The sequence below is a fragment of the Peromyscus californicus genome, unplaced genomic scaffold (assembly GCF_007827085.1).
Source record: "Peromyscus californicus insignis strain IS unplaced genomic scaffold, ASM782708v3 Scaffold_15__1_contigs__length_86483966, whole genome shotgun sequence".
NCBI lineage: Eukaryota > Metazoa > Chordata > Mammalia > Rodentia > Cricetidae > Peromyscus > Peromyscus californicus.
Window position 1 is genome coordinate 50079810 of NW_026294447.1, and position 21163 is coordinate 50100972.

The following is a 21163-nucleotide window of genomic DNA, read 5'->3' on the forward strand; positions in this document are numbered from 1 at the left end:
TCTTTCTTCTCAATTGTGTTGTAAAGCTCCGATAAATTAACAAAAACCACAGTTCATTAATTTTTAAGAAGTTAAGCTCTTTGTGTCTGAAGTCAATGGCCAGGGCCAGCAGCCAACTCAATTACCAAAGCTGTCCTCCAACTTCTCTCATTTGGAGTCTCTAAGTGTCAAGAATTGCTTTAGGTGAGCACATTCTGTATAGTTCAAGGGGAGGAGAGAAACAACCATTTAAAGAAAGAAAGGGGACTCGGGCATTAAAGGATGGGCTTACATTTAGGGGTCAGTGTGTTCTGGAGGTAGAGTGGAATAACTATTGAGTGGGCCAACACTGGATAAAGTTGACTGTCATCAGTGTGAATGGGTGCATTGGAGGTTCCCATGCAATAACTGCTCTCTCTCTCCAGCTCCTTCTATCTTCTGCACCTCACATCAATGAAATTGCTTTCACCCAGGTCACTCTACTCCAGAGTGCCTCCAAATCCAAAGTGACTTCTTGGTCCTTATTTTAGCTACTCCAAGCACTGGAAAGCTTTTGGAAGCATTTCATTTTCTGGGTTTAGAGGCCTCCTTTTTCTAGGCTTTTCTATCCCTGACTGCTCGTCTTCAGCCTTCACTCCAGGGTCCAATCTCTGTTCCTGGAATGCCTCTTCTGTATTTACACAATCTCCTGCAGTAGGGCTACCCATACATATGTGAACAACTGCCACATGCAGGGTAACTGATCTTTCCTGGACAATGAATTCATACACCCAACTGTCCATGTTGTCTTCATCTCATCTTTTAAATACCCACCAGACATTTGGAACTGCATATGTCATTAGGCTTGTACAGCAAGTGTTTTACTGGCTGCGCCATCTTGTCTGCCACCTACATGGCTCTTGACTCCTCCTAACTATCATAGTCCACCAGGGCCTCCCTTCTCCCAGACGCACCTGTTTCAGCACCATTAATCCTCTTTTCCCAGGTCCTAAGGCGTCAGACGCCTTTTACTCTTATCTTGTTTCACCCTTTCCATTACAGTCAGAGTGAATTTTCAAAAAATGGGAATGTTTCATTCTCCAACATAACATTTTACAATGGTTTCTGATGACATCCTCATGTAGCCTATACTATCTGTCTTAGTTATGGTTTTTATTTCTGTGACAAAACACTATGGCCAAAAGGCCAGTTGGAGAGAAAAGGGTTTGTTTGGCTTACACTTCCATATTGCTGTTCATCATTAGGGGAAGTCAGGATAGGATCTCAAATTGGGAAAGATCCTGGAGATGGGAGCTGGTGCAGAGGTCATGGAGGGATGCTGCTTACTGGCTTGCTTCCCCTGGCTTGCTCAGCCTGCTTTCTTATAGAACTGAGGACCACCAGCCCAGGGATGGTACCACCTACAATGGGCTGGGCCCTCCCCCATCAATCACTAATTGAGAAAATGTCTTACAGTATTAGACCTATATATGAAATATACCTGAAAGGGCAGAAGTAAAAAAATGTTCCTTCCCTCAAATATATTCACAATAATTGACTGTATAATAGTTTCATTCCCAAGACATAGAGTAAATTTCAATCAATTTCCAAAAGCAAACTTTCAAAGCACAGAAAATTACTATCCTAAGAATTTTCTAGAAGAAAATATTTATGAGGTTTTATAATCTTGTTAAAAGATGATAAAATATTTCAAGGGCAAAAATATATGTGAAAAATTTTAACTTCATTTTTGAAATGTTAGCAAACTAGTCCATAAGTGTATGATAGATAACATGAAAAGACCAAGATAACATTGTTATATCTACACTATAACTTATAATAGTCATCAAAACTAAATGGAAAATTGGGCAGATTAGCGCAACATATGCTTAAAAAAATAAAAAACCCAAATATCCAAATCTTTGGCAATTGTGAGCTGCCTCCTGCATGACGTAGAACTAGTAACTAGACTCAGGCTTTCTGCAAGAGCAGTGGGAGCTCTTAATTACTGAGCCATCTCTCCAGCCTCATCTACCTTTTTGGAAGGGGCAGGGTCTCTCCATGAAAGTAGAGATTATGAATGGACTAGACTGATTGGCCAGTGAGCCTCTGGGATTCTCCGGCCTCTGCCTTCCAGAGCTGGGATCTCAGGTACACCATTGCATGCCTAGCTTTTCACATGACTGCTGAAGACCTGACCTCAGACCCTCTACTTGTTCAGCAAATTTCTTACTCACTGATCCATCTTTCCAGCCACCAAATCACAAGTCTCCTAACAAGAAAAAGCTTTTTAAAGGGTGAAAAACTGTAGAAAGATCACGTCATGGTGAAATGTTTAAACTATTCTTTTAAAAATCAGGAGCAACAAGGAAGCCAGATAGTTTCTACTTAAGGTGCTTATTATTAGACCTGCAGACTGTAATAGGAAAAAGCTATAATATGCTAAGAATGTTAAGAAAGAAGCAGAAATTATTTTCAGGTGATGTGATTATTTACTTAGAAGTATGTCTATGCCTACTAGGAAAATCTAATGGAATATGTAGAAAAAGCACCAGAATTATTAAAAGAATTTAGCAAATACAAGATTACCATACAAAGGGAAATGAAATTTTTGCTTTTATTTCAATTATAGGAAAAGAAAATATTAACTCATCTCTTCCCGTATAGCCATTAGATAGACATATTTTGAATATTTATTTGTGCCCACTGAGACTCACACTGAGACTTTATCCTCCACATAGCAGTCCTGTAGAGTGGAGTCCAGTGGAGATGGTGTAGCAGGAATCTTAAAGGTACTTATTAATAAAATCAAACCTGAGGCCAGTTATTGGGGTGAATGCTGGAAGATCAGAGAAGCAGAACATGCCACAGCTACCTCACCTTGCCAATTCCTCAGCTGATCCTGTTTCCTCAGACTGGAGGCTTCTGTGTCCTCATCCAGAATGAATCTCAACTGAACTGCTGCTCCAAAGCCTGAAAGCTTACCCAGCTAAAAGCTTCTAGTTTCTGGTCTTCACGCCTTATATACCTTTCTGCTTTTTTGCCACCACTCCCTGGGATTAAAGGCTCACTTTCTGGGATTAAAGGTGTGAGTCACCATGCTTGGCTGTATCCTTTAACACAAGAGATCCAGGTAGATCTCTGCCTCTGGAATACTAGGATTAAAGGTATGAGTGCCACCATTTTCTAGCCTCTGTATCTAGTGGCTGTTCTGTTCTCTGACCCCAGATAAGTTTATTAGGGTGCACAATATTTTGGGGAACACAATACCACCACAGAGATGGGATGGCTTTTCTTGTTGTCAACTTGACTACATTTGTAATCAACTAAAACACAAGTGACTGTGTACACTAGTGAGGGATTTTTTCTTAACTAAATAATTTGAAGTGAGAAGACTCACTTTTAATCTGGATCTTTTGAGGTGGGAAGATACACTTTTAGTCAGGGGTACACCTTCTGGTTGCAGCCTTTAAAAACAACATGGAAGAGAAATATTTTAGCTTTTTGCCTGCTTGCTCTTGCTCTCATTGGCAAGTCCATTTCTTCCTGGCACTAGAGTGTACTTCTTTGAAATTCTGGAATATACTGAAGACCAGCTGAGACATCCAGCCTCGTGGGCTGAAACAACTATTGGATTATTGAACCTTCCATTAGTCGATTGTGGGACTAGCTGGACCACAGCCTGTAAGATGTTCTAATACCACCCCCACACACATTCTATAAGTCCTGTTCCTCTAGAGAACACTGACTAATACAGGAGGTGTTTGCATCATGGGAGTACAGCCCTATCTAAGGAATGGAATGGTTAGGAAGAGACATCAGTTTTCTGTTTCTTGAACATCCAGTTGTCCTTCAATCTACCTTCCACCATCAAGTAAGGCCACTGCCCTGACCACAGTTAGACATCTTAACCTGGATATTCTAGTGGCTGGAATCAAAAGCCCATGTTAACCCCCTTTCTCTATAAATCACCCAGTTTTAAGTGTTTTTAATAGCAATAGAAAATGAACTAAGCCAGAACTAACCTGAAATAAAGTGGGATTAGCAACTGGAGGGAAACACCAAACACCAGGATCATTTCCATCATGGAAGAAGAGCATGGGGAAAGGAAACAGTGCTGACCATGACACAAGAAAGTAAGCATCAGCCTAAACTGTTACAAATGCCAAAGGCCAAGTCTGTGCCAACACGTGAATCTGGAAAGGCTAGAGCACTTGGGCAAAGGGACTTTGTACTCAGTGAAAGCTCCATGGGTTTCCTTTGCAGGTTCATGACAAAGACTGGGGCAAGACAGTGATTGGAGACACTGGCAGCACAGTCAACCTGGGGAGAATCAGAGAATAGGAAGAAGCAGGCTACTGCATCACCTGATTCTCTGAACTTTGTTTCATGGAAAGCAAAACCAGTAATCCACAGAGTATTGGGTATCAGAAACTTGCACACAGGCTTCAAAAAGTCAGTCAGTGCTGTCTGAGGATTCTCTCTCCAACTCTGCCTTCCTCCTCCCCCTGCCCTTCTTCCCTAGGAAGAGGAAGCTGTAAGTGATGGTGTAAGAAAATGAAGACAGTCCGCTGGAGTGCACAGGCTAGTACACTTTACAGAAGAGGGAAGTGTAACACAATTCTTGACCCACTAAAGAGTATCAGGAATGTGTCTTGTTTCTAAATTTTTAAGGGAATTAAGTAGAATTAGCCACCAGGAAGATGGCTCAGTAGTTGAATCCCTGTGGGTTGTCCTCTGATCCCACATGTGGTACACACACACACACACACACACACACACACACACACACACACACACACATTCAGAGAGAGAATAAAAATTTCAAAACAAAAGAAATATAATTAAATGGAATGATAAAGACACTTGAGAAAGATAAATAAATTCTACTCACAAACTAATTACAGACATAAAGCAGAATTTAGTTGCTTCAAGATATAATTCCTGTTAAGAGACTTTTTTTTCCTTTATAGAAACCTGACAAACTGAATCCCATAGTCACACAGATAATCAAAAGCCAAGGAAATCCAGTAAGAGGCAGATGCAGGGAGATCTCAGGGAGTTCAGGCCAGCCTGGCCAACATAGAAAGTTCTAGGTCAGCAAAGACTATGTAGTGAGAATCTGTCTCAAATGTATTTTGTCATGAAAGACATTAAAAAACTTATTAAAATAAAAAAATTCTCAAAAAAGTAGGTTAAACTTTTAGATCTGAAAACCAGTATGTATTCTAAGTAAGTGTGAACAAATCATCAATTACCTGTAGCTTATCACTTTCCCAATGTGAATATTTTTGAACTTCCTTTTGTATATCTTGTTTTTAGGTTCATTCAGAGGTACGTATGCAAAAAAAATCATTTCATTGGGGGAGAGAAACTGTGGAGCTAGTGCAGTATCAAATCCCAAATCAGGTGGCTGAAATTGGAGAAAAGGAAATATTGTATGTTGAATGTCTTATGTTTCAATTATAATGCAATTCGAATAGCAAACTTGTTTCCCATTCATATCAAAATAATTCTGCTTTACTTATTGATTGGAGAAATATACCTATATGGTCCTTGGATATCTTTGAATATCTATATATGTGAAAAGGAAAACGCAGTTTTCTGCAGTGGAGGAAAAGGAAGTCTGATAATTAAGACACAATTTGAGGTTCCTGTGCCCTTTGTAGGAAGGTGAGGTGATGAGCTTGGAGGTGCAGATTCTAGAGTTGGGTCATCTATGGTGAAATGAAGCAGAGGATGTAAAATAATGCTTCTTGCTGTGGCTTCCCAAATTAATTAGTTAACAAGAAAATGCTTCAAAGACCTGGCTCCAAGCCAGTCTGATGTAACCAATTCCTCAAATGACATTATTCTTCCTAGATGTCTCTGGGTTTATGTCAAGTTGACAAAACCCAACCAGCCCAGCTTGCATATATGTGCCACATATGTGTACTTATTGCTCTTAGAGGTAATAAATGTGTATTGGATGTTCTGGAGCTATAGTTATGGATGATTGAGTCACCATGTGGTTTCTGAGCACCAAATTCTGGTCCTCTGGAATAGCGGCAAATGCTCTTAGGCACAGAGTTACCTCTCTAGGCCTAGACTGACTTATAAAGAGACTCATTCTATTTTCTGTTTTTTTAAAGACAAATGACAGTTTTACCAACCCCTACTGAAACACATTTTACTCTTGGTGGCTTTCTTGATGAGTATTCATTTTCTATCTATGTGCCAGTAATAAGTTCCTCTCTCTCTCTCTCTCTCTCTCTCTCTCTCTCTCTCTCTCTCTCTCTCTCTGTATATATATATATATATATATTCATAAATAGCATATTTTACATTGTAATTATTTAAAATATTTATCTAGCTGGGTGGTGGTGGCGCACGCCTTTAATCCCAGGACTTGGGAGGCAGAGGCAGGCAGATCTCTGTGAATTCAAGGCCAGCCTGGTCTACAGAGCAAGATGCAGGACAGGCACCACAACTACGCAGAGAAACTCTGTCCCCAAAAAACAAAAAAAAAATAGGTATCTGTTATCATCATTGAAGGGCAGAAAAACTGGGCTCTATGTCGGCATTAAACAAGGAATAAACTAGGGAGCAGGGCTATTTAACAAGCAAGATGAAAGTTGAGTTAAAATCATATTTCTTCAAGGCTAACATTGGAAGGTAGAAAATAAACTCCACCAGGAGCTGAATGTTTGTAACAGATCTGTTTTAGACATGTTGTTCTGCTGCGAAATCTAGTATAAGGACACCCGTGGGGCTTATAGATTTTGGAGGTGTTCAATGTTACATACAAAGTTTTCTCTTAGCAAAGAGTGTTTGTCCTGATGGGTCTGGAGATATGACTCAGCTGTTAAGAGCACATACTTGCTCTTGCAATGGACTTGAGTTTGGTTTGCAGGTACCCTGCCAATTGGCTCACAACTGCGTGTAACTCCAACTTTAAGGCAGACCCATCACCTCAAATAAACACCTGTCCTTATATGTACATACACACACATATATAATTTAAAAACTGTAGAAGGGTTTGTATTAAGGAAAACACTGTCTCATTGGCCTGCACATAGAATGTAGCATCTTTGTTCTCAAAACAAGGCAATCAGCTTCAGTGCATCATGTTACTGACCGTTCCAAAAAGAGTAGAAGACGTTCCAGAGCCTGAAGATGATAAATCAGTGTCAAAGCGTTCTGGGGTCAGTTTGTGTATGAATCCCAAATGATCATAGTATAATGTGAAAATATTATCTGAAAATCTTCCACTGTTAGTGTATCTTGTTAATCCTGTTAGGAAACAAACAGAACTCTCTTGATATTGCTAAAATATAACTAGAAGAAATTTTATATTATACCCGTAAAAATTTGCTTGTTTAAATTAAGGGCAAGAGTAGAGCTCTGAGACTTCTAAATTAGTAAAAATACATGTTACTTTGTTACATTCTTGGACAGTCTTTTGCAGTTCCACTTCATTACAGAAGTGGGCAGGTAGAACAGAACAAAGGGGTTGTCTAATCAAACCATATGGAAGAAAGGTGTTGAGTCTCCCTGGTGGTGTTTCCTCTTCCCAAAACTATCAAATTAGATTTCTGTCTATATAGGATTCCTTGTACTTCTGTATGAACTTTATTTTTTTGTGTTTCTGTGATGAACAGAACTGGACTTTGATTGTGATTGTATGGAATATGTGGATTGCTTTTGGTAGGATAGCCAGTTTCAAAACATTGATTCTTCTAATTCATGAGCATTGGAATTGAGCATTCTCTAGTGTTTTTCTCATGAGCATTCTCTAGTGTTTTTCTCAACTTAATTCTTGAGTGTTTTAAAATTTTCATTGTAGAGATCCTTCACATCCTTTGTCAGATTTATTACAACATAGGGCTACCATGAATGGGATTCTTCCATTTTTTAATATGTTGCCCATAGGCTTTTTATATATACTACTCATTATATTGATATATGTTCACTGTATTCTCAGATTTTTAGGACTTTAAACATGAAGGGATGTTGGGTTTTGTCAAATAATTTTTGTGTGTGTCTGGTGACCATGTAATTTCTATACTAGAGTCCATTGTGTGATTTATGATATTTATAGCTTTACAGATACTGAGTCATTCCAGAATCTCTGTAGGAAACCAACTTTGATGATGGTGAGCAATATTTTTGATGAGTTCTTAAATTTTGTTTGCAAGTGCTTTTTTGAGAATTTTTTTTAGTCTAAGTTCATCAGATAAATTTGTGCTTTTGTTGTTGTTGTATCTTTATTTGCTTTGTTATCAGGGAATACCAGTTTCAATAGGAATTGAGAAGGCTTGGCATAGTGGTGCACACATTTAAACCCAGTACTTGGGAGGCACAGGAAGGTGTATTTCTGTGAGTTGAGGGCCAGCCTGGTATATTTCTTGTGTTCCAGGTCAGCCAGAGCTACATCAAATGAGGCCCTGTTTTTAAAAAGAGAGAAAGAGAGAGAGAAAGTTTGGTAACATTTCTTCATTTCCATTTTATGGACTAGTTTGGGAAGCATTGGTGTTAGTCCTTTGAAGGTGTAATAAAACAAACCAGTCAGTTCAACAGGGGTTGGACATTTTGCTGTTGTTCTGGGAGCTTTGTATTAATTGCTTCAGTCTCATGGCTTGTTATATACATTCAGATTGTGTATTTCATCTTGGCTTAATTTGGTTGGTTACACATACCCAGAAATTTAAACATTCCCTTTAGATCGTCCAATTTAGTAGAATATATATTTTTAAAGTAAGACCTGATGATTTTGTGAATTTCATTGGTATCTGTTGTAACACCCCCTTTTGTCTCTAATTTTGGTCTTCTCTTTCTTTCGGTTAGTTTTGTTAAGGGTTTGTCAATCTTGCTCATTTCTTTAATGAACCAACTCTTTGTTTCATTGATTCTTGGCACTTGTTTGTTTGCATTTTTTTGAATTTCTATGTTGATCTTAGTGATTTCTCTCTGTATACTGATTTAGGGTTTACCTTCTTCTTGTTTTTCCTGGGCCCTACATTGTATCATTATTTGAAACCTCTCTTGTTTGTTTGTTTATTTATTTATTTATTTATTTATTTATCTATCTATCTATCTATCTATTTATCTATCTATCTATTTATTTATTTAAGACATTTTTAAAATTCATTCCACATACCAATTACAGATATCCCCCTCATCCCTCCTCCTGCTCCCTGCCAGACTCACAGACATTGAGAGCAACAATTAATAAATGGGACTCCTGAAACCGAGAAGCTTCTGTAAGGCAAAGGACATGGTAAATAAGATAAAATGACAGCCTACAGAATGGGAAAAGATCTTCACCAACACTACATCTGACAGAGGGCTGATCTCTAAAATATATAAAGAACTCAAGAAACTAGACATCAAAAAACCAGACAATCCAATTAAAAAAATGAGCTACAGGTCTAAGTAGAGAACTCTCAACAGAAGAATCTTAAATGACCAAAAGTCATTTAAGGAATTGCTCAACATCCTTAGTCATCAGGGAAATGCAAATCAAAATGACTCTGAGACACCATCTTACACCTGTCAGAATGGCTAGGATCCAAAACACTGATGACAGCTTATGTTGGAAAGAATGTGGAGCAAGAGGAACATTCCTCCACTCTTGGTGGGAGTGCAAACTTGTACAGCCACTTTGGAAGTCAGTATGGCGGTTTCTCAGAAAATTGAGAATCAATCTACCTCAAGAACCAATGAAACCATTCTTGGGCATATAACCAAGGAATGCTCAATCATACCACAAGGACACTCTCACAAGTATATTCATAGCAGTACTATTTGTAATAGCCAGAACTTGGAAACAACCTAGATGCCCCTTAACTGAAGAATGGATAAAAAAATATGTAGTACATATACACGGTGGAATACTACTCAGCAGTAAAAAAAAATGACATCATGAAATTTGTAGGCAAATGGATGGAACTAGAAAATATCATCCTGAGTTAGGTAACCCAGACTCAGAAGGACAAACATGGTATGTACTCACTCATAAGTGGATACTAGATGTAAAGCAAAGGATAACCAGACTACAACCCACAGTTCCAGAGAAGCTAGGTAACAAAGAGGACTCTCTCTGGTTTTTAGGTACTGAGAGCTACAAATTCCTCAGTTAGGACCATTTTCTTTGAAACACTGTATCTCATAAATTGTGATATGCTATGTTTTCATTTTTATTTGATTCTAGGGTTTAACCTTTTTTCTACTTATAGGGGCAGGAGAGATGGCTCAGTGACAAAAGATCACTGGCTGGACTTCCATAAGGATCAGTTTTGATTCCTGGTACCTACAGGACAGCTCACAACCATTTGTAACTCCAGTCCCAAGAGGTCCAAGACCCTTTTCTGGCCTCTGTGGGTACCAGACATGCAACTTGTATATTCCTGCATGCAACAGATATACATGCATGCAAAACACCCATACAGATAAACTATAAAAATCCAAATTAAAAAACTAAAATGTTCTTCTTGTTTTCTTCATTCATTAGTTTGTTACTTAGTCTTTTAGTTTTTGTATGCTCTATGGTTCTTCTTGATGTTGATTCAAATTCTTATTCCATTGTGATCAGGTAGACTACACAGAACAATTTCAGTTTTCCTGTAATGGTTGAGATTGTTTTGTGTGGTTTATTTGGAGCAAGTTCCATGGATTGCTGAGAAGAATGTATTCTGGAGCATTTGGATAGGACATTCTGCATTGTCTGCTCAGTTCTTTTGACCTATGGTGTCATTGAATTTGCATGCTTTTCTGTCTAATTTTTGTTGGAAGACTTGTCAGTTGGCAAGAATGCGCTAGAGAAGTTGCCCTCTACTTCTGTTCTAGGGTTAATCTGTGGCTCAACAGCTAATAGTATTTGTTTGATGTATGTTGTGGAATATTACTTTAACTGTGTAAGGGTGTGCTACATTTGTTTATGCTGCATTTGTTTAATGATGCAAAGATGTGTTGCTTTACCTGCCTAAGGCACTTGATTATTCTAATGAAAAGCTGAATGGCCAATAGCTAGGCAGTAGAGGGATAGGTGGGACTAATGGGCAGAGAGAATAAATAGGAGGAGGAATCTAGCCTCAAGAACAGAGGAAGAGAACAAGGGAGAAAGAGAGGGAGATGCTCGAGGCCAGACTCTTCAGTATGAAGGACTCCTTCAAGTATTTGCTGTAGAGTTGACTTAGAGGTCATATGCTATGCTAGCCTATTTTTATCATTGAAAGTTTTATTTTTTTCCTGCAATTATTACAGATAGCTTTGCTGGAAATAGTAGTCTGGGGTTGGCTGCTATTGTCTTTTAAAGCTTACAATACATCTTACCAAGCCATCTTTGCTTTTAAAGTCTTAGGTGAATAATTTGCTCTTATTTTGATGGGCTTGACATTATATGTGACTTGGTGTTTCTTTCTTGCTAGTTTCTTTTGTTATGTATTTTTATTGTTTTGCTTATAATGAGATGGGGAGTTTCCTTTCAGGTCTGTCTGTTTAGTGTCTAAATGCTTCATGCATCAAGACTGCCATTTCTTTTCCTACCTCAGAGAAGTTTTTGTTATGATTCTTTAAAAATGGTTTCTATGTCTTTAGAACCAGATTCTTCTACTTCTATGCCTATTATCAACAAATTTGGTCTTTTTCAGAGTATTGTATATATCTTGAAATTGCAACTGTTGTCCTTTTATTATTTCATTTTTGTCCTTGTTTTATTGTTTTAGTTTTATCACTTGTCTTCAAGCTCAGCTATTTCATCTTCCTCTTGATCTATTCTATTAGGGAGATTTTCTGGAGGGCTTTTTATTTGACTTATGTTTTTCATTTCTGGCAATTCAGATTGTTTTACTACCTTTGTTGACTTCATCTTTTATATCTTGTATTGCCTTCCTTATTTTCATTCATGTTTTTTTTTTGTACATAATCAGGAACTCATTTTATTCTTTGAACATACTTAAACAATTCTTTTGAATTCTCTGTCTGGGAATTCAAATAACTCACTCTAATTAGATGCCAGAACTGTAGGATTAAGAAATTTTGAGTTATGTTGTCACGTGTTTGTGTGTTTCTTATGCTATTGAATTGGGATTTACTCATCTGGTGTTATTTGCTTATTAAATTCATTTTTTTATCAGCTGTATCATTTCAGTTGAAATACTTGTAATGTTCACATGGGACATGGATGTGGTAGAATTGGGTAAGCTAACTGAAGACCTTCAGCACTCCCTTCTCTCTTCCAAATCCTATCCCCTAGTCTCATCCCTAGCTCAGCATCCCTAGAACACCTGCTGTAGCACTTTTCTCCCACCACCTCCATCTACTGTGGATCCCACAGATCTTTTCCTCCTAATGCCCCTCTTGGACTTGTTGCTTTATCTCAGCCTGCAACTTCAGCAGGCACTCCCTGATTACCTACAGGCCATTCCTGCCAGGGAAGTAGGCAGGCTGACTGTAGATCTATCTTCCCCTTTCCTTCTGTTTCTCCAGATCAAATCTCCCCAGTCTCATCCCCAGCACAATAGCAGACATTCTGTGACTTCTCTTCACTGTCTACCCCCATTCCAAGAAGACTAAATAAGAAAAGCCTGGTTGAAGACTCTGTTCAGGTCTCTCCTGTGAAACCCTTCAGACCCCTAGCCTATCCTCATTCCTAAAGGTCAGCTCCCAATACCCAGAAACACATTTACCTGGAACCCCCAGTGCCCACACCTATGAGGTCCACGTTTTCTACCAGGTAACACATAGCCATCACACTCTCCTAAAATCCAGAGAGGAAACAGAAATGGAACAAAACACTAACCCAACAAAGACAATCAGAAATCAGCACCTAGACCTGTAATTATCCCAATCCCAAAAGCTGCAATGCCAGTGTAAAAACATAATCAATAATGGCCAGGACAATATTCTCCAGTAAGAGCCCAGCAACCCTACCACAGCAGGCTGTTAATATTCTAACAGCTGAAGCACACACACATAAAAGACCTTAAAACTGCCTGTATGAAGGTGATAGTGGTCTTTTAAAAGGAAATGAATAAATCCCTTAAAGAAATCCCAGAAAACACAAACAAATAGAAGAAGGAAACAAATTTAACCCAGCAGTCAGAAGGCAGATCTCTGTGAGTTTGAGGCCAGCCTACTCTACAGAGCGATATCCAGGACAGGCACCAAAACTACACAGAGAAACCCTATCTGGAAAAAAATAAAAAACAAAAAACAAACAAAAAAATTGTTCAAGACTGGAAAATGCCACTCACTTCAGCAGCACATCTACTAGAATTGGAACGATACAGATAAGATTAGCATGGCCCCTGTGCAAGGATGACACAGAAATTTGTGAAGCATTCAATATTTTTATAGATAATTGCACACTAGCGAAACCCAAAGAAAGGAAACATGCACGCACATACACACACACCACCACCACCACCACCACCACCACCACCACCACCACCACCACCACCACCACCACAGGAACCAAAACCAAAAAATAACAGGAATTAACAATCAGTGGTCATCAATATCTCTTAATACCAATGAACTCAATTCACCAATAAAAAGACACAGGCTTACAGAGTGGATATGAAAACAGGATTCATCCTTCTCTGTGTACAAGAAACATACCTTAACTTCAAAGACAGACATTACCTCATAGTAAAGAGTTGGGAAAAGATTTTCTAACAAATGGATCTAAGAAGCAAGCTGGTATAGCTATCCTAATATCTAACAAAATAGATTTCAAGCTAAAATTAATCAAAGGAGATGGAGAAGGACATTTCATATTCACCAAAGGAAAAACACATCAAGATGAAATCTCAATTCTGAACATCTATGCCCCAAATACAAGGGCAGCCACATTTGTAAAAGAAATATTACTAAAGCTTAAATCACACATCAAACCCCACATGTTAATAATGGGAGACTTCAACACCCCACTCTCACCAATGGACAGGTCTGAAAGACAGAAACTTAACAAAGAAACAATGGAACTAACAGTTGTTATGACCCAAATAAACTTAATATACATCTACAGAACATTTCACCCAAACACAAAAGAATATACCTTTTTTTTTCAGCACCTCATGGAACCATCTCTAAAACTGACCACATACTGAGTTACAAAGTAAGTCTCAACAGATATAAAAAAATTGGAATAACCTCCTGTATTCTATTGAATCACCATGGTTTCAAGTTAGAATTCAACAACAACACAAACTACAGAAATCCTACAAACTAATGGAAACTGAACAACTCTCTACTGAATCGTCACTGGGTCAAGGAAGAAAAAAAAGAAAGAAACTAAAGACTTTCTAGAATTTAATGAAAATGAATGTACAACATACCCAAAATTATGGGACACTATGAAAGTGGTGCTAAGAGGAAAGTTCATAACACTAAGTGCCTACATAAAGAATTTGGAGAAATCCCACAATATTGACTTAACAGTACACCTGAAAGTTCTAGAACAAAAAGAAGTAAACTCACCCAGGAGGAGTTGACAGCAGGAAACAATCAAATTAAGGGCTGAAATCAATAAAAGGAAACAATACAAAGAATCAAAGAAACAAAGAGTTGGTTCTTTGAGAAAATCAACAAGATAGACATACTTTATCCAAATTAACCAAAAGGCAGAGAGAGAATACCCAAATCAAGAAAATTCAAAAATGAAAAGGAAGACATAACGACAAACATGGAGAAAATCCAGAGAATCATTAGGTCATATTTCAAGAACCTGTACTCCATAATGTTGGAAAATCTAAAAGAAATGGACAATTTTCTTGATAGGTAGCACATACCTAAGTGAAGTCAAGACCAGACAAACAATTTAAATAGACCTATAACCCCTAAGAAAATAGAAGCATCTAGTAAACATCTCCCAAACAAACAAACAAACAAACAAAAAAGCACAGGGCCAGATGGTTTCAATGCAGAATTCTACCAGAATTTCAAAGAAGAACTATACCAATACTCCTCAAATTGTTCCACACAATAGAAACAAGAAACATTGCCTAACTCTTTTTAAGAGGCTACAGTTACCCTGATACCCAAACCACACAAAGACACAATAAAGAAAGAGAATTACAGACCAAAACTCCCTCATGAACATTGATACAAAAATACTCAATAAAATACTGGCAAACCATATCAAAGAACATGTCAGAAAAAAAATCAACCACTATGATCAAGAGACTTCATCCTAGAGATGCAGGGTTGGTTCAACATTTGAAAATCTGTCAATGTAATCCACCATATAGACAAACTGAAAGAAAAAAACCACATAATCATTTCATGAGATGCTGAAAAAGCCTTCGACAAAATCAACACTCCTTCATGATAAAAGTCTTGGAGAGACCAGGAATATAAGGAACATACCTAAACATAATAAAGGCAATTTACAGCAAGCCAACAGCCAACATCAAACTAAATGGAAAGAAATTCAAAATGATTCCACTAAAATCAGAAACAGGACAAGGCTGCTCACTGTCTCCATGTCTACTCACTATAGTACTTGAAATTCTAGTTATAGCAATAAGACAACAAATGGAGATTAAGGGGATACAAATTGGAAAGGAAGAAGTCAAACTTTTGCATTTTGCTAATGATATGACAGTATACATAAGTGACCCCAAAAGTTCTATCAGAGAACTCCTACAGCTGATAAACACCTTCAGCAATGTGGTGGGATACAAGATTAACTAAAAAAAAAAATAAGTAGCCTTCCCATATACAAATGATAAATGGGCTGAAAAAGACATCAGGGAAACATCATCCTTTGCAGTAGCCATAAATAACATAAAATACCTTGGTGTAGCTCTAACCAAACAAGTGAAAGATCTGTATGACAAGAACGTTAAGTCCTTGAAGAAAGAAATTGAAGAGGATATCAGAAAATGGAAAGATCTCCCATGCTCATGGATAGGTAGGATCAACACAGTAAAAATGGCAGTCTTACCAAAAGCAATCTACAGAATCAATGTAATCCCCACCAAAATCCAAATACAATTCTTCACAGACCTGGAAAGAACAATACTCAAGTTCATATGGAAAAACAAAACACCCAGGATAGCCAAAACAATCCTTTACAATAAAGTAACCTCTGGAGGTAAACCCATCCCTGACCTCACGCTCTACTATAGAGCTATAGTAATAAAAACAGCTTGGTTATTGGCATAAAAACAGACATATGGACTAATGGAATGGAATTGAAGATCCTGACATTAATCCGCACACCTATGAACACTTGATTTTTGACCAAGAAGCCAAAACTGTACAATGGAAAAAAGAAAGCATCTTCAACAAATGGTGCTGGCATAACCAGATGGGGGCAAGTAGAAGAATGTAAATGGATTCATATCTATCACCCTGCACAAAACTCAAGTCCAAGTGAATCAAAGATCTCAACCATAAATCCAGTTACACTGAAGCTGATAGAAGAGAAGGTAGGAAGTAGCCTTGAACATATTGGCACAGGAAACTACTTTCTATATCTAACACCAGTAGCACAGACACTGAGAGCAACAATTAATGAATGGGACCTCCTGAAACTGAGAAGCTTCTATAAGGCAAAGAACATGGTCAATAAGACAAAATGACATCCTGCAGAATGGGAAAAGATCTTCACCAACACTATATCTGATAGAGGGCTCATCTCTAAAATATATAAAGAACTCAAAATACCAAATAATCTAATCAAAAAATGAGGCATAGAGTTAAACAAGAGTTGTCAACAGAAGAACCTCAAATGGCCAAAAGTCACTTAAAGAATTGCTCAACATCCTCAGCCTTTAGGGAAATGCAAATCAAAATGACTCTGAGACACCATCTTACACCTATCAGAATGGCTAAGATCCAAAACACTGATGACAGCTTATGTTGGAAAGAATGTGGAGCAAGAAGAACATTCCTCCACTGTTGGTGAGAGTGCAAACTTGTATAGCCACTTTGAAAATCAGTATGGTGGTTTCTCAGAAAATTGAGAATCAATCTACGCCATGATCCAGCAATACCACTCTTGGGCATATACCCCAAGGATGCTCAATCATACCACAAGGACACTTGCTCAACTATGTTCATAGCAGCATTATTCATAATAGCCAGAACCTGGAAACAACCTAGATGCCCCTGAACTGAAGAATGGATAAAGAATATGTGGTACATATACACAATGGAGTATTACTCAGTGATGAAAAACAATGACATCTTGAAATTTGCAGGTAAATGGATGGAACTAGAAAAAACCATCCTGAATGACTTGTCTGCTACTCACATCACCAGGGAGGCTACCTGGAAAACAGGACCCCAAGAAAGACACAGGGATCGCCCAATGACAGAGAAATGGAATGAGATCTACATGAACAGCCTGGACATGAGTGGGGGTAATGAAAGGCGAGGGTTGAGGGAAAGAGAGCTTGGGGGAGCAGGAGATCCCAGCTGGATCAACAACAGAGAGGGAGAACAAGGAATAGGAGACCATGGTAAATGAAGACCACATGAGAATAGGAAGAAGCAAAGTGCTAGAGAGGCCCACAGAAATCCACAAAGATACCCACACAACAGACTGCTGGCAATGGTCGAGAGACAGCCCGAACTGACCTACTCTGGTGATGGGATGGCCAAACACCCTAATTGTTGTGCTAGAAACCTCATCCAACTTCTGAGGGATCTGGATGCAGAGATCCATGACTAGGCCCCGGGTGGATCTCTGGGAGTCCAATTAGCGAGAATGAGGAGGGTTTATATGAGCGAGAATTGTTGAGACCAAGGTTGGATAAAGCACAGGGACAAATAGCCAAATGAATGGAAACACATGAACTATGAACCAATGGCTGAGGGGTCTCCACTGGATCAGGCCCTCCGAATGGGTGAGACAGTTGATTGGCTTGATCTGTTTGGGAGGCATCCAGGCAGTGGGACCAGATCTTGTGCTCATTGCATGAGTTGGCTGTTTGAAACCTGGGGCCTATGCAGGATTGTTTGGCTCGGCCTGGGAGGAGGGGACTAGACCTACCTGGACTGAGTCTAACAGGTTGACCTCAGTCTGTGGGGAAGGCTTTGCCCTGGAGGGGATGGGAATGGGGGGGGGGGGTTGGGGGGAAGGTGAGGGGGACGGGAGGGGGGAGAACAAGGGAATCCGTGGCTGATATGTAGAACTGAATTGTATTGCAAAATAAATTAAAATAAATTAAAAAAAAAACCATCCTGAGTGAGGTAACCCAGACCCAGAAAGACAAACACAGTATGTACTCACTCATAAGCGAATATTAGATGTAAAGCAAAGGATAACCATGGTACAATCCACAACCTCAGAAAAGCTAGGTAACAAGGAGGATCCTAAGAGAGACATGCATGGATCCCCCTAGGAAGAGGAAATAGATAAGATCTCCTGAGTAAATTGGGTGTGTGTGTTTGTGGTGGGGAGGAGTAAGGCGAGGTGGAAAGAGAACATGAGGGAATGGGATGTTTGAATTGGGGAAGGGGACAGACAGGGAGAGCAAAGAAAGATATCTTGATAGAGAGAGTCATTATAGGGTTAGGGAGAAACCTGGTGCTAGGGAAATTCCCAGGAATCTACAAGAACGAATCCAGCTAAAACTCCAAGCAATAGTGGAGAGGGTGCCTGAACTGGCCTTCCCCTGTAATCAGACTGATGACTAGACTAGTTGTCATCAGAGAACCTTCATCCAGTAAGTGAGGGAAGCAGATGCAGAGACCCACAGCTAAGTACTGGGCTGAGCTCCTGGAGTCCAGTCGAAGAGAGGGAGGAGGGATTCTATGAGCAAAGGGGTCAAGATCATGATGGGGAAACCCACAGAGACAGCTGACCTGAGCTCAGTGGAAGCTCACTAACTCTGGACTGATAGCTGGGGAACCTGCATGGGAGCAAACTAGGCCATCTGAATGTGGGTGACAGTTGTGTGGGTTGGGCAGTTTGTGGGGCCACTGGCCATGGGACCAGGATTTATCCCTAGTACATGAACTGGGTTTTTGGAGCCCATTCCCTATGGAGGGATGCCTTGCTCAGTCTTGAGGCAGAGGGGAGGGGCTAGGTCCTGCTTTAACTTGATATGCTAGACTTTGTTGACTCCCCATGGGAGGCCTTACCCTCTCTGAGGAGTGGATGGGGCTTTGGGGTGGGGGGAAAGTGGATGGTGAGTGGGAGGAGGGGAGGGAGGCAGAACTGTGGTTGGTATGTAAAATGAAAAAAAAAGCTTCCAAATAAAAAAAGATAAGGGGAAAAAATAAGAAAATAAATCTCCCAATTCGGGAGCAAAAGAAAGAGAGGTCCTGATGGAAAAATCTCTAAACAGGTTACAGTGTGTTTTGCAATGTATGTAGACTTAAGTAAGAAAAGAAAAAGGGTATAGTCACAGAAAAAACGCAGGAAATTCAGGACACCATGAAATGATTTAAGCAATGAATAATAGGTATGCTGGAAGGAGAAGAAACTTAAGTCAAAAGCATGGAAAATATTTCTAACAAAATCACAGTAAGTTTCCCCAAACCCAAAGAAAGAGTCGCCTATTAAGGTACAAGAAGCACATGAAAATGAAATATACAGAACCAGAAAAGAAATTCCCTGCAACACACAGTACTCAAAATACTGAATGAACAGAACAAAGAAAGGATATTAAAAGGTTATGCAAGGGAGGGGAAAAAGGAAAGAAACCAATCACATATAAAGGCATGCTCATTAAAATAGCTCAACTTTTTCATGGAGACTCTGTAAGCCAAGAGAGCATGGATGGAGGTTCCAAAAGCTCTAAGATACAAGAGATGACAGCCTAGACTACTATACCCACCAAAACAATCAATCACAATTGATGAAGAAAGAAAAACATTTCATGATACAAACAAATTTAAGCAATTTCTATCCACTAAGCTAGCTCTACAGAAGATGCTAGAAGGAAAAGTTCAGTCTGAAGAGAAGGTTAACTTCATCCAACAGGATACAAGGGATAGTCCCAGAACAATTAATCAAAAGAAGTGGAAATAACACATGATATAAAAATATCAGGAATCAATAAACATTACTTATTGATAACTCAATATTAGTGGTCTCAATTCTTCAATTAAAAACAGACTAACAGACTGAATTTGAAAACAGGATCCGTCTTTGTGCCACATCCAAGAAACACACCTCACCATCAGGATAGATATCACCTTAGGGTAAAAGGATAGAAAAGAGTATTCCAAGGAAGCAGACCCAAGAATCAAGGAGGCGTAACTATTTTAATGTCTAACAAAGTGGACTTGAAACTAAAACCAATCAGTAGAGATGGGGAGAAAAACTACATATCATTAAAGGAAAAATCCACCAAGAAGGTATAATTCTAAAGATGTCCACACCAAACGCAAAGACACACAAGTTTAAAAAGGAAATACAACTACAGCTAAAGTCACCTATTGTCCCTAATACAGGAGTAGTAGGTGATTTCATCATCCCACTCTCACCATTAGATAGGTCATCCAGACAAAAACTAAACAGAGAAATTCTGGAGATAAACGATATAGTAAATCAAATGGACCTAACAGACATTTGCAGAAGATTCCACTCAAACACTAGTATACTAATGTAATGTAGTATAGTATAATGTATTATAATATAATAAAATATAACTATTATAATATACTTTCTTTTCAGAAGCCTATGGAACTGTCTACAAAACTGACACATATCAGGACACAAAGCAAGTCTAAACAGATATATAAAAAAACAACAAAATAGTACCATGCATCCTATTTGACCACCATGAATTAAAGCTGGCAAAAGAAATGGCAGAACGTATAAAACTCATAGAAGCTGAACAATTCACTATTGAAAAAACCAGTTCTATACAGAAATGAGTAAAAAAATGTAAAACTTTTTAGAATTGAATAAAATAAAAACACAGCCTACCCAAAACTATGGGGCACATTGAAGGCAGTTCTAAGAGGCAAGTTCGTAATCCTAAGAGACTACATAAAAAACTATAGAATTCTAATAACTTAATGATACACTTGAAAACTCTAGAAAAATAAGAAGATATAATTTTTAAAAAAGTAGATAGAAAGAAATAAACTCAGGACTGAAATCACTGAAATGTAAACAAACAAAAACAACACAAGGAATCAAAGAAATGAAGAGTTGGTTCTTTGAAAACAATAAAAAAGATTGACAAACCAATAGCTAAATTAGTCAAAATATGGAAAAGATACAAAATAATAAAATTAGAGATGAAAAGTGAGA

The 21163-nt window shown here is 38.6% G+C and overlaps 1 protein-coding gene and 1 non-coding gene across 2 annotated transcripts in view; one reads left to right on the forward strand and one right to left on the reverse strand.

The window, feature by feature from the left end:
• LOC128110505 (cation channel sperm-associated auxiliary subunit beta-like) overlaps positions 1 to 21163 on the reverse strand; it is a 158679-nt gene that overhangs the window by 53637 nt on the left and 83879 nt on the right. Inside the window, exons 15-16 of the mRNA XM_052738200.1 lie at positions 7076 to 7230; positions 5217 to 5371 (exon numbers count right to left, since the gene is read on the reverse strand). Of these exons, the coding sequence (XP_052594160.1) occupies positions 5217 to 5371; positions 7076 to 7230 (310 nt within the window). The remainder of the gene's footprint in view (positions 1 to 5216; positions 5372 to 7075; positions 7231 to 21163) is intronic.
• Positions 13190 to 13292, forward strand: LOC128111410 (U6 spliceosomal RNA). The gene has a single exon (XR_008218648.1). It is a non-coding gene; the product is annotated as a U6 spliceosomal RNA (small nuclear RNA).